The sequence below is a fragment of the Malaclemys terrapin genome, chromosome 8 (assembly GCF_027887155.1).
Source record: "Malaclemys terrapin pileata isolate rMalTer1 chromosome 8, rMalTer1.hap1, whole genome shotgun sequence".
NCBI lineage: Eukaryota > Metazoa > Chordata > Testudines > Emydidae > Malaclemys > Malaclemys terrapin.
Window position 1 is genome coordinate 51,238,354 of NC_071512.1, and position 14,187 is coordinate 51,252,540.

General features: G+C 43.5%; 1 protein-coding gene across 2 annotated transcripts in view; it reads right to left on the reverse strand.

Moving 5' to 3' along the window:
- Window positions 1–14,187, reverse strand: part of COP1 (COP1 E3 ubiquitin ligase) — a 210,664-nt gene that overhangs the window by 107,275 nt on the left and 89,202 nt on the right. For both annotated transcript variants that reach the window (XM_054037628.1, XM_054037629.1), the window contains exon 12: window positions 6,480–6,623. In XM_054037628.1, the coding sequence (XP_053893603.1) occupies window positions 6,480–6,623 (144 nt within the window). The remainder of the gene's footprint in view (window positions 1–6,479; window positions 6,624–14,187) is intronic.

Genomic DNA, 14,187 nt, shown 5'->3' on the forward strand with positions numbered 1-14,187 from the left:
TCTCTCCCTCCTCCCTCTGCACCAAGGAGAGAGAGAGAGAGAGAGAGAGAGAGAGAGAGATCATCACCTGTCATAGATAGGGACATTGCAAATCATAATTAGATCATAGGATGCTGTTTATAGTTACTACACAATGCCAGGATTTGTTCCTTGTACTGAGGCTATGAATCTGTAAATAGGATTTATGTCATCTGTTTTTCCTGGAAGCATTTAGGAAGCGTGCAAATTTAACAAAAAAATGCAAATGCTTATTTCCTCCCTATTCTTAACAAAGAGATCAAAAAGCCCATATAGGCAAGAACACATTTAGGAAGCAGGTGGGAGAAAGGGGTGAGAGAGAGGCAGATACAGCTGGTTTAAGGGCCCCGCTCCAAAAAGGTTTACAATGAATTACCCCGAGTGAAGCAGAATCTTTCAACAAGTACCCAGCTGGCACTCAGCAGAGCAGGGCTGGGATGGTGCCAGCCCAACATTGGGCAAGGGCTTCCCTTTTCAAAGCTGCTCTAGGACACCAGACTTGCTCTTGGCCAGACATAAGTCCTCACAAATACAGTCACATGCCTGCGTCCATAAATGCCTGTCACAGCCACTGTTCAGAAAGCAGTCACAACAGTAACAGCCTTTTTTTTTTTTTTTTTTTTTGGGGGGGGGGGGGAAGAGAAGGGAGGGTCATCAATGCTTTGGACAAAGTTAATAGGTCAATTTAGGATAAGTTTCCTATAATGTTAAATTCAGAAAGAAAAGAAAAGAAACCCTGCAGAAGTGCAGTTTGGTGTTATGTGAAGAAAAGGAATGGAATGTACAGGGAAACTTTAATAAACTCATCTTCATAGATTAATTTCACTATAAGAATTTTCACTGGAACTGCAAATTGCATCTCACTGACCATTTTGTAACTTCATTCTGCCACACCAATACGCCTCCCTAGCATGTGTATTAGTAGGTTGTTCACATATAACTGGAAAACTTTGTGAAACATGAGGTTAACTGTCAATTGTCTTCAACTACCTGCGAAGTCACCACTATGTTCCACTTGGTGATATTAGAGCACCATTTCATAAATGCTGCCACCAGGGGCTTTTCTTGCAGCCACCACCTCCTAGGCAGTGACTGGGGGGGGAAGCAGCAGCCCCTCCCCTGGGTCTGCAGGCAGGGGTTGGGCCTTGCCCCCCCAGCCAGAAACACCACAGGAGTAGGCAACCAGTGTGAGTTACCGACCTTTCAGGGGGCGGCTTCAGCCCTTGTGTGGTGGATGGCAGGCTCTGGTCACGCAGCGTCAGGATCACCACTCCCCTAATCACCTTTGGCCCACGCTGCCTCCTCTGGTCACGGGCTCCATCCGCGGGCCTGTGGGCTCTGACCCTAGCCTCACTACCTCCTGCCTGTTGTCAGAGCTGTCTCATCCATAGGATGGGCTGGGAAAACTGCCCCAGGCCCTGCGCTTCAGGGGATGCGGCGGGAGGGTGGGGGGTGTGGCAGGGCAGCCTGGGGGTCTAGCAGGGGGGCCTGGAGCCAGCAGCAGGAGTTGGGCCTGTGCCTCACACTCACAGGCCCGGGTGTTTATTTCTTTTTCTTGCCCGCAGCCCCCTGGGCTCAGGCTCTGCAGCAGCGAGCGACCCAGTCCCAGCCCACTCCACTGGCTCCCAGTGTTGCCTGCTGCCGCAAGGTCCTAGCACCCCCCCCCAACCACTAGTGCCAGGGCAGGCTGACCCTGACCCTACCCTTCCGCCTCAGACAGACCCTTCCCTTTTCCAGTGGGACCCTCCACTAGCACAGGGGACCCTCTTGTCCCTAGCACAGCTGAGTGCCAGCCAGTAGTCTCCATCATCCTTTGCCTGTCGCCCAGCCCTGGTGTCCCCTCAGTGCCCCACACCTCCCCTCTCCCAGCACTGGGTGGGGTCCTCCAATGCCACCTCCAGGACAGGGCCAGCCCTTATCACCCCCCTACCTCAGGGTCCTCCTTACCTTTTGGCTCTCCAACCTTGGGGTCCCCCTTTGCACAATACCAGGGTCCCACAACTCTGCACTCTCCACCTCCCCCCAGGATTGTGGCCCTCCATCCATCTGGTTTTCTGCCTCCCCTCCCAGGCCCCAGAAAAAAAACAGATCTTAGAGCCCATCCTCCACGCTGGAGGGTCCTGGGGTCCCCCAGCACCATGGCATATATAGGCCCTCCAATAGCCACCCAGTTCCCAAAACACAGGCTCTCAGTGTTGCGACTGTGTAATTACAATTTAAAAAAAAATCCACTGAGGGTAGCAAGACCATATGCACCTGGGAAGTGAGTTTGCTGCAAGGAACCAGGAAGGTGGATTTCAGAATGTAAGTGGCACGACAATGATCGTGAATGGTGAGTTGTTTTTTTTAAATTATATGAACTTGCCGCATGATGGCAGGCCCCCACCAGGACCCAAGGCGCTGGCCACACTGCCAATCCCCCCCCCGCATTGCCCCTGACTCCCACTGGCTCCTCCAGCCCCCCATTCATTGCCCCTGGCCTCTGCTGCCTCCCTACCCACCTCCCCATCCAGGGCTTAATTTGTCCCACAGCTTGCTGTGAAAAAGTGATATTTGTATGTTTGTTAATATCACTTTTAACAGAACAGACAAATTTCCAGCTGTTTTTGGTGAGGTCCCAACCACACAGCATTACAGTTGGTGTATGGTTGTGACATCTAAAAAAGACCCAACTGGCAAATCAGAACCTGGGTTTGGACAATCATTCTCTCTACTTAAACTATGAAGATGCATTAAATCAGAGCTTATTGTAAAGCAGGTTCCACTTTTTTAGTTTTTTATTAAATATGGATGTTTTTGGATAATACCTTACCAAACAATACAAGTGTGGTCTTCACTACACCAATGTTCCTTCAAGCCAAGCAATTTAGAATAGCAATTTATTATCTGTGCCACAGTGTAAGAGTGAGTGATGGCATAGTTAATGGGCACACCAAGAGTGCATTTGGTCAATGATCACCAAACATTTATCAGAACTAATAGCACCCCTATGCTGGAGGGAGTTGATGGGTTAAGAAGCTGCCAATTGACAAATGCATTTGTTTAGGAGGAAGGGGGGAAACAGAGCAAGGAAATGAAATAAAGGGACCTTCTCCTCCCACCCACGCTTACAGAGTGCCAGGGAACTTTACTTTAAATTTTAATTTGGTCACAGCTCTGGGTGTACACGCACATATATAAATATAGCATATGAGGGAAAAGGAAAAATCTTGAAGCTGTGAAAAGCATCTCATCTCATACACAAAGTTGACATGGTAGACATCCCTAAATGTGTTAATGTGGCTCTCTCCTCACCGAAGGCTGGCAGAGAAGCCAGAGCAAACAATTACCTTCTACTGAGAAGATTGTCGGGGTTAGATTATCAAATTTAGAAGTAGCGAGTTCAGTTTGCAAGTAGTCTCAGAGGAACAGAAAAACATCAAATGCACTTTAAAGCTCTCTTTCTGCTTGAAGTGCAATAAGAACACCTAATCCACTGTTAGATTCCCAAACAAACCTGTTGAAACTGAGTTTCAGTGACATTATGCTAACATTTCCACCAAAAAAAGTTATTGTCCTTATGAAAATTCCATACCTTTAGAAAATCATAATGTTTTAAAGCCTGGTAAGAAACAGTTTATGGAACCAACCAGTTCCCCATAGTTCTATAATCCTTCAATCATCTACCAATTTATACAGCCCACCCAGGAAGGTGGAAACAATTGATTTTCTTAGGGGGAGAAAATGGCAAACCAATGAACATTTAAAACAGTTGGGTTTAAAAAATAAACCTTAATGCTAGAGGTTCTAGACCAATCAATGCTGATTTCTCTCAAAAGACTGGTTTTATTGATCTCTGTAAAGAACATCACAGTAGTTAAAGATAGAAAAGACATAGTATAACCATGATAGGCCCAAGCACCTCCTCTTGAACACTTCACCAGCATGTTGCTCCCCTTGGTCGTAACCTGTGTTTTTTAATACCGTTAGTCTTTGGATCAGAGAATGCCTTCTTGTACATTTGTACAATGCCTAGCAAACACTGGGTTTTGAAAGGAATATAGTCCCATTCGGTCAGAATTCTGTATGTTTTCTCGTAGTAATAGAATATGTTGCAATAGAAGAATATTTGTCTGAATAGAATTGGATTGACTGTTTACTGTTATGAAGTGTACTGATTATGTAGTGTGAAGTTGTAGGCGAAAATTTGTATTGTGTAACATCCATAGCTTCCTGTTGTAACATTGTAGTATGTGTTAGTGTTCTATTGGAAACTGTTCCCATGGATAGACAATGGGATTTTATAATTACATTTGATATTTTTAGTTTTGCATGTGTTTTTGTTAATTTTGGAAGGTAAAAATATAGGCTGGGCAGTCAGAATAAGTTCAGTAAGATGACCGATAGATGAAGATTTATACTATTGTGATGAATTGGTTTGATCCTTCCAATTTTCCCCCCCCGGACTTTAATGTATGTTTTTGAAAGGGTTAGAATTTTTGTATCAAAATATAATTAAGGTGTTAACTGGATTCTATGAAAATATTTTCAACCAAAATTCCAACAGTTTGTTTGGGAATTTCTCTGGGCTTTTTTGTGCATGTTAGTAAGCAAGCACAAACGATTAAATTGAGTTGAGGCATCAGGAGTCCAAAATAGGACCTCCCTCATGTAGATGCTAACAAGCCCATAGGAAACGCATGGGCGGGGGGAGGGGGAAATCACACCGAGAACTAGGGATATCTCAGTGGGATGGGGGCATAAGAAACAATAGAGGGGAACTGAGTAGGCAAGTCTCCTAGCCATGGGGGTACAAGGCAGACTTTAAGCACTTTAAATTTATGTCACTTCCAGTGTATTGTTATCCACAACTACTACTCCTCACCTGTGGCTCAGCAGGTCATATTTAAAAAAAATTAATGTTTGGAAATAATACGATTACACTGCAAATGGTAAAAAAGAATAATTGAGTGTTTTCCTCAATCTGCTGAAAAAGAAAAAGCAGAACAATAAAGCACGTGCTGCTTAAGTCGAGACAAAAAAGGAACTGTACCTAGTTAAATAGGTCTCCTGTAAGAAGGTAAGTCCTTCTGTATAAGCAGGACAATTTCCCAGTTCCTCTTTTCTTTCTGGTCTAAGCTCCGGGCACTTCCCCTCTAGAGCAGGTTAAGTTTGGAAGAGAGATAACACAAGCTTCCTCTTCATCTCAGAGACACTCCTCACTCCTCTACTGTTTCTGCCTTTCTCTAATGAAATCTTTGTTAGTCCCTTCCTTGAAAAATCATAGCAGGGGATAACCACCCTCTATGACAAATTCATTATATATCAGTAAAAAGAAGAACAGGAGTACTTGTGGCACCTTAGAGACTAACAAATTTATTAGAGCATAAGCTTTCGTGGACTACAGCCCACTTCTTCGGATGCATATATATGCATCCGAAGAAGTGGGCTGTAGTCCACGAAAGCTTATGCTCTAATAAATTTGTTAGTCTCTAAGGTGCCACAAGTACTCCTGTTCTTCTTTTTGCGGATACAGACTAACACGGCTGTTACTCTGAAACTTGTCATTATATATCAGTGTAATTCTTCCACTAGCATTCATTCCCTAGAATGGCTACTGCCGCTCCATACCAATGGAGGGGGAGGTCTTTTTTTTCCCATGTTGAGAGGGAATCTTTCAATGGGTGGCTGGTGAGAGATCATCATTCACACCAACCATAATGAGCCTCTGCAGTATCAATGGTTTCAGCACCTGTAGAAGCAGTGGGTCAGAGCACTGAGTAATCCACATAGTATTTCTGCCATTATGAAGAGATATTGCCATTAATATTTCCTTCACTAAGCCTCTTTTCATAGAGAATCTGAAGAACCAAACAGCCTCTGACAACCCACTTCTTCAAATGAAATGGCATCCGAACAAACAATGGTTTGTTCAAATATGGTGCAAATTAAATTATACTCCCATCCTTCCCAACCCCTGAACCACAGTGATGCGCACTGTGCAATATCTTTATTCTGAAGTCTCCTTCCTAAACCATACTGTCTTTCCTCTCCTTTCCAGTTACATATATCCTCCTCAGCCCGGATCAATTCCTTCATCTGGAATTTTGACCATGCTGTTTATAAACTCTTTTTACAGAGTAGTTTTTTTGCTGAATACAGCTCTCTCAAGAAAGAGCTAATCATTCACTTGCACCACATGCCCGTCTCCACTAGCTATGGCAATAAATCTTTGGATATTTTTTAATACAATGTCTGCGTGTGAGGATCTGACATTAGTCGGTGTAATTTTATGTGAACTGAGACAGTGCCTGAACTGCCCACCACAACTTTGTATACAAATAAAGCTCTAATATAACTTTTCCATCTCCCCTTCACCAGCACAGTGCAAAGGATAAAGAAAGCGATGTTCTTTTTATTGTGTGTAAGGGACACTAATTAAAACATAGCATGCTGGGACTCAAGACAAAGGCAGTGCATACCTGATTTTGGAATTACAGGTCATTTCATTCTCGGGGTAATGAATGTCCACTGCGTCCTGAATGACAGTGCCGTACTCGTAGACTTTAATCTTCTTTGTCACCCCGGCAATAGCAAAATAGTCACAGTCCCGGTCGAATTCGATACTGAGGAGCAAAAGCAGAAATCAAGGACTACATAAAACACGTTCACTTATGAACAGGACATTTTACTGCCTGAATGATAATCAGGGTTTGGTACTTGGCTATTACAATTCTCCTAAAGAGTGCAGTTAGATAAGTATTTAACATTCTACCTATGCCAGGATAAGTCAGTTGCTTCAAATGGACTAAAACAGCATGAGTTCCTATTCCTAGGCAGAGTTGCATCAAGAGATCATGATATGCAAGCCCCGCACCCAATCGATTTACTGAAAATGGACTTTTGGGGCTGCACAATATTCCTCCTGCGGACGGTACCTTTGTTCAGACATTTGGTGCAACTCTACCTTCTACATTACAATGCACCCAAATGTCAAAGCAGAGAGTTCAAACTGGGAAAGTAGTAAGAAAAAATTGACCACATGGTGTATGAATAATATGCCACAGGATATTGCTGATTGATTTCTTTTACAGTTTGATTCTGTTCCACCCATTGTCCCCTTTAGTATGGTAGTTTGGATTTCCCAGGGTTAATTCAAAGCAAATTAGTACTCATGGTAAAGACCTCCAAACTCCCTGAGCAACAGGAAAATTAAAAATATATTATCAAAACTACAAAAGCCAAATACACAACATGCTTTCTATCTAGGGCTGTTCTCGTGAACCAAGGCATTTTCTGTCTTGAAATGCTAGGCATGTTTGTAACAGATGTGAGTGGAGATGGAAGAAAAAGCAGTCACTTTATAATGAGGTTAACCCTTAAACCAGAAAGCCCTCTGATCAAACATAAAAGACATCTGAAGGGAAGAAAGGGAGAGCAGGTTAGGAACAGTGAGCATCATTATCAAGTTAATATATTGAAAGGCCTTGAAAAGTGTACCAGACACTTAGCAATCAGAGAAACTACAACTACTATCCAGAGGCAACTCCCTCGTGAAAAGCTGAGCACCACCCTTTCTAAACTACTGGGAGGGAGAGAAGGGGAAGATGCAGGGATTCCTTCTGGGTTTCTGTCTCTTACAGACTAGTAGGATGGAAATGTGGAGCTTCTTACCCTTATCTGAAAGAAGGAAAACTCCCCCTGCAGACCTAGAGTCTCCCTGCTGCTATGATTGACAGTGGTATCACTCCCCACAGGCTCTCGGCTGATGTCATAGTATTTTTCCACTACTACCCCAGCTGCCTCATTTTGGGCTCTCTTCCCCAGTGAACAAAATTCAGTGCACGATTATGCAGTTGCTCGGAAGCTTCCCAAGAAACAGTAAGTGATGCTATTGTAACGGTCAATTTAATACTATGCTCCACTTTCTGAATGATAGCAAAATAAAATGACAACATATTGGTCAGTTTTCACTTTAATACAATTGGGAAAAGCTCTGAGCAACCAGAGGCACTGAAGCCATCTTTTCACGTACTTAAACAGCACTGCATCCTTTTACATTCTTTTCATGTTCAGAAGATTATCTTAGGCCTTGGCTACACTTGGGGATTCACAGCAAGCGCGAGTGTAGTCGCACCGCCAGCGCTGCGAGAGAGCTCTCCCAGCGCTGTGTGTACTCCACCTCTCCGAAGGGAGTAGCTTGCAGCGCTGCGAGCGAGCGTGCAGCGCTGCAGGCTCTGATTACACTGACGCTTTACAGCGCTGTACTCGCTGTGCTCAGGGGGGGCGTTTTCACACCCCTGAGCGCAGCAAGTTGCAGCGCTGTACAGCGCCAGTGTAGCCAAGGCTTTAGTGACTAATGACAGATGCATCATGGAGGTGAATGCCTGGCTGCGAAGATGGTGTCGCCAGGAGGGCTTTGGCTTCCTAGACCACGGGATGCTATTCGAGGAAGGACTGCTAGGCAGAGATGGCGTTCACCTTTCGAGGAGAGGGAAGACCCTATTCGGACACAGACTGGCTAACCTAGTGAGGAGGGCTTTAAACTAGGTTCGACGGGGACAGGTGAGCAAAGCCCACAGGTAAGTGGGGAACATGGAGACCGGGGAAATGAGTCGGAAACAAGAGGGAGTGTGGGCTATATTGGCAGAGAGAAAGGAGAGTCAGGAAAAAACTGGGAGGAAAGATCAAACCAGTATCTTAGATGCCTATATACAAATGCGAGAAGTATGGGGAATAAACAGGAAGAACTGGAAGTGCTAATAAATAAATACAACTATGACATTGTTGGCATCACTGAAACTTGGTGGGATAATACACATGATTGGAATGTTGGTGTGGATGGGTACAGCTTGCTCAGGAAGGATAGACAGGGGAAAAAGGGAGGAGGTGTTGCCTTATATATTAAAAATGTACACACTTGGACTGAGGTAGAGATGGACATAGGAGACGGAAGTGTTGAGAGTCTCTGGGTTAGGCTTAAAGGGGCAAAAAACAAGGGAGATGTCATGCTAGGCGTCTACTACAGGCCACCTAACCAGGTGGAAGAGGTGGATGAGGCTTTTTTCAAGCAACTAACAAAATCATCCAAAGCCCAAGATTTGGTGGTGATGGGGGACTTCAACTATCCGGATATATGTTGGGAAAATAACACAGCGGGGAACAGACTATCCAACAAATTCTTGGACTGCATTGGAGACAACTTTTTATTTCAGAAGGTTGAAAAAGCTACTAGGGGGGAAGCTGTTCTAGACTTGATTTTAACGAATAGGGAGGAACTCGTTGAGAATGTGAAAGTAGAAGGCAGCCTGGGTGAAAGTGATCATGAAATCATAGACTTTGCAATTCCAAGGAAGGGTAGAAGGGAGAACAGCAAAATAGAGACAATGGATTTCAGGAAGGCAGATTTTGGGAAGCTCAGAGAGCTGATAGGTAAGGTCCCATGGGAATCAAGACTGAGGGGAAAAACAACTGAGGAGAGTTGGCAGTTTTTCAAAGGGACACTATTAAGGGCCCAAAAGCAAGCTATTCCGCTGGTTAGGAAAGATAGAAAATGTGGCAAAAGACCACCTTGGCTTAACCACGAGATCTTGCACAATCTAAAAAATAAAAAGGAGTCGTATAAAAAATGGAAACTAGGACAGATTACAAAGGATGAATATAGGCAAACAACACAGGAATGCAGGGGCAAGATTAGAAAGGCAAAGGCACAAAATGAGCTCAAACTAGCTACGGGAATAAAAGGAAACAAGAAGACTTTTTATCAATACATTAGAAGCAAGAGGAAGACCAAAGACAGGGTAGGCCCACTGCTTAGTGAAGAGGGAGAAACAGTAACAGGAAACTTGGAAATGGCAGAGATGCTTAATGACTTTGTTTCGGTCTTCACCGAGAAGTCTGAAGGAATGCCTAACATAGTGAATGCTAATGGGAAGGGGGTAGGTTTAGCGGATAAAATAAAAAAAGAACAAGTTAAACATCACTTAGAAAAGTTAGATGCCTGCAAGTCACCCGGGCCTGATGAAATGCATCCTAGAATACTCAAGGAGCTAATAGAGGAGGTATCTGAGCCTCTAGCTATTATCTTTGGAAAGTCATGGGAGACGGGAGAGATTCCAGAAGACTGGAAAAGGGCAAATATAGTGCCCATCTATAAAAAGGGAAATAAAAACAACCCAGGTAACTACAGACCAGTTAGTTTAACTTCTGTGCCAGGGAAGATAATGGAGCAAGTAATTAAGGAAATCATCTGCCAACACTTGGAAGGTGGTAAGGTGATAGGGAATAGCCAGCATGGATTTGTGAAGAACAAATCACGTCAAACCAATCTGATAGCTTTCTTTGATAGGATAACGAGCCTTGTGGATAAGGGTGAAGCGGTGGATGTGGTATACCTAGACTTTAGTAAGGCATTTGATACGGTCTCGCATGATATTCTTATCGATAAACTAGGCAAATACAAATTAGATGGGGCTACTATAAGGTGGGTGCATAACTGGCTGGATAATCGTACTCAGAGAGTTGTTATTAATGGTTCCCAATCCTGCTGGAAAGGCGTAACGAGTGGGGTACCGCAGGGGTCTGTTTTGGGACCAGCTCTGTTCAATATCTTCATCAACGACTTAGATATTGGCATAGAAAGTACGCTTATTAAGTTTGCGGATGATACCAAACTGGGAGGGATTGCAACTACTTTGGAGGACAGGGTCATAATTCAAAATGATCTGGACAAATTGGAGAAATGGTCTGAGTTAAACAGGATGAAGTTTAACAAAGACAAATGCAAAGTGCTCCACTTAGGAAGGAAAAATCAATTTCACACATACAGAATGGGAAAAGACTGTCTAGGAAGGAGTACGGCAGAAAGGGATCTAGGGGTTATAGTGGACCACAAGCTAAATATGAGTCAACAGTGTGATGCTGTTGCAAAAAAAGCAAACATGATTCTGGGATGCATTAACAGGTGTGTTGTGAGCAAGACACGAGAAGTCATTCTTCCGCTCTACTCTGCTCTGGTTAGGCCTCAGCTGGAGTATTGTGTCCAGTTCTGGGCGCCGCATTTTAAAAAAAATGTGGAGAAACTGGAAAGGGTCCAAAGAAGAGCAACAAGAATGATTAAAGGTCTTGAGAACATGACCTATGAAGGAAGGCTGAAAGAATTGGGTTTGTTTAGTTTGGAAAAGAGAAGACTGAGAGGGGACATGATAGCAGTTTTCAGGTATATAAAAGGGTGTCATAAGGAGGAGGGAGAGAACTTGTTCACCTTAGCCTCTAAGGATAGAACCAGAAACAACGGGTTTAAACTGCAGCAAGGGAGGTCTAGATTGGACATTAGGAAAAAGTTCCTAACTGTCAGGGTGGTTAAACACTGGAACAAATTGCCTAGGGAGGTTGTGGAATCTCCGTCTCTGGAGATATTTAAGAGTAGGTTAGATAAATGTCTATTAGGGATGGTCTAGGCAGTATTTGGTCCTGCCATGCGGGCAGGGGACTGGACTCGATGACCTCTCGAGGTCCCTTCCTGTCCTATAATCTATGAATCTATGACTGGATTCCCTCCCTCCCCACCAATGAAAGCTTACATACAGCAGACGTTGATGGAATTGCACCCATTCAGCAAGGAAAATTTCCTTTGTGCCAATAGCGAGAGATATGTAAATCCCTATAATTAAGATTCTGCCCAAGTTGTGGGTTGTGTTTTTTTTTTTTTGTTTTTTTTTAAAAAACAATTACCCACTGATGTGTGATTTGACTGTACAAACCATGGAACATTTTAAAACTTGGATGTCTAAAATCAGGCACCTAGATCTCCCAAGCAGTGTCAAGGAATAGACCCAATCCTTTATAGTTTCTTGCTCCCCACAGGGGAATCTGACTAGTCTTGTTTTAAAAACTACTGCTACTTGGTGGAACACTAAGCAGCAGCAGAGGCCCTTGGCACTTTGCATGCAGATTCAGGATAACATCAGAGTACCAGTTTACACTCAATCTTTGAAATTGTAGAGCCATAAACTTAAGGGAACACACTATCAAACTTTACATCTAGTCAGTTGTAGTTTACACTTGCTTCCGACTCTACCAATTTGTGTGGATTTACATTAGTTTCCTACTTTCTAAAGTATTTTTCTTCCCCATTGCTATTGAAAGACCCCCACAACAAACAGTTCTATGAAAAATGGAGAATGACCAGCCAGAGGTATCAGGACAGGGTGGCAAGACCCAGCCAGGGCCCCTCCCATAGGATTTTCCCAGACTTCAGAGGGAACCTTCAGCCTTGGGTGTCCCAGACCCCAAGAGAACACCCTCCCGGAGGCACATGAGCTGGGAGGATGGGCAGGGGAAAAAACACCCCCCCCCCCACACACACACACACAAAAACCCCACTCCTACAGAACAGTCTGCTCATAGGGGCAGCACAGGCTGCTTGGCCACAGCTGGAAGCAGCAGCAGAAAGGAGGGGTGGGGCCAATACAGGCATTCCACCAGGGGGTGGACCTCCTTGGGGGCACCTGACCCCAGAGGAACCCTCCTTCTCCAGCTATGTGGGCTGGGAAAGCATGACAGCACTTCCAGAGGCAGGTTAATGGTCGATAAGCAAGGTTAGTGAATATGGTCTGGCATTGTTTTAGGTGAAAACGGGACAGGGCAAGATGATTTCTCAGGACTGGTTGTTTTTGTAGAAGTATCCTAGACAAGCTGCTTTTTGCAGAACACTATGTCAAAGCAGTTCAGCATCGCACTGACACGCCAACTCTCTCTGCCCCAAGAAAGAGGTTTACAACCAGAAACCTATATAACATAGCAATGGATTTATTTGTACCACAATCTTAATTGAACTGCTGTCTCAGCTACTGTTTGCTGCCCTGTGGATTCTAGTACAGCATAACTAAACTGATGGCAGCTATTCATCTACTTGGATTCAATTTATACCCTCAGCCTTCTGCTGCTGAAGGAGAAATATTACGTCTGGTGAAGGGCCAGGTTATTAAAACTGAAAATCCTGTCTTACCTGAGGAGATTTTGTTACTGTTAGCTATACAAACTTTGACTAGCATTACTCCCATGCTATACATTTTTTCCTTCTTAAAGGCATACCTTGGCCAATAAAATCAATAGTTCAAGGTTTAAAAATTAATGTACCATTAAAAACCTTTTTTAAAATAAAGAGCATGAGCACAAACCAGTGAAACTGATTTTCAGATCTGACCTTCAAAGACATTGCAGGGAGAAAACCAATGCAGAAGCAAACTACCATCCATACAGATGTTCATCTGTTGGGAGGGAGGGGGAAAATTTACACCTCTCCCCCTTTATTAAAGCATATAGCTGCATCTTGGCTTGAATTCTCCGTCCATAGTATATACACAACAGTATCAATTTACAGTCGTACTGTGAAAAACTGAGTTTGATAGCACAATGAAAAATAAAATGAAGTACAAGCTCAGCATTCTAATCAAATTGATTATTTATCATCAAGCAAAATAACCTCCGAGAGCATTTGCAAAGCTCCACTTCCCCCACCAGTCCTGACTATGACAGACAGCACACTGGCAGTGACAATTATTTCAATGCTTTTTGCTCAGAACAGTCGATAGCATAAACGCCAGTATACATCTAAGTATGTTTAATTTGTGGTTTGAAAAAAAAAGTTTGCTTGGGCTGTGTGATATAATACAAAGTAATTTGTGTCTAACTAGCTTGACAGTCTACCTTTCTACAAGTATTTGAAGTATGTTTTGTTTTAATATAAACTCTCACTCACAGTTTATCTATAGGAAAAAAAAAATCACAGGAGCTATAACAGTTCTTACATACCGTTTTTAAGCCACCATAGGATTAACCTTTGAGGGGGTCATGTTTTGGTTGCACATATAAAATATATTTCTACAGTTGAAATAAATCTGTTTGAACAATGGAAAGTTGTAATCAAGCAGTAACAAACTGTATTGTGTCAAAAAGGACATCAGGCAAGTGATTAAGCAGTAAGACAACACAGACCATGTGATACAGCTGATTAATGCTTACCTCAGGTGCTCTGAGAGCCACAAGTCCATCAATCAACATTGCCCTACAGCCTGTTGGGTCTTATTAGAACGACAGAAATTTGGCTTTGGTAAATGTCTATTTTAAGTGACTTTAATGCTGGTGCAAGGAGCTGGACTGACAGCCCTGGAGACTGAAATCCTCTAT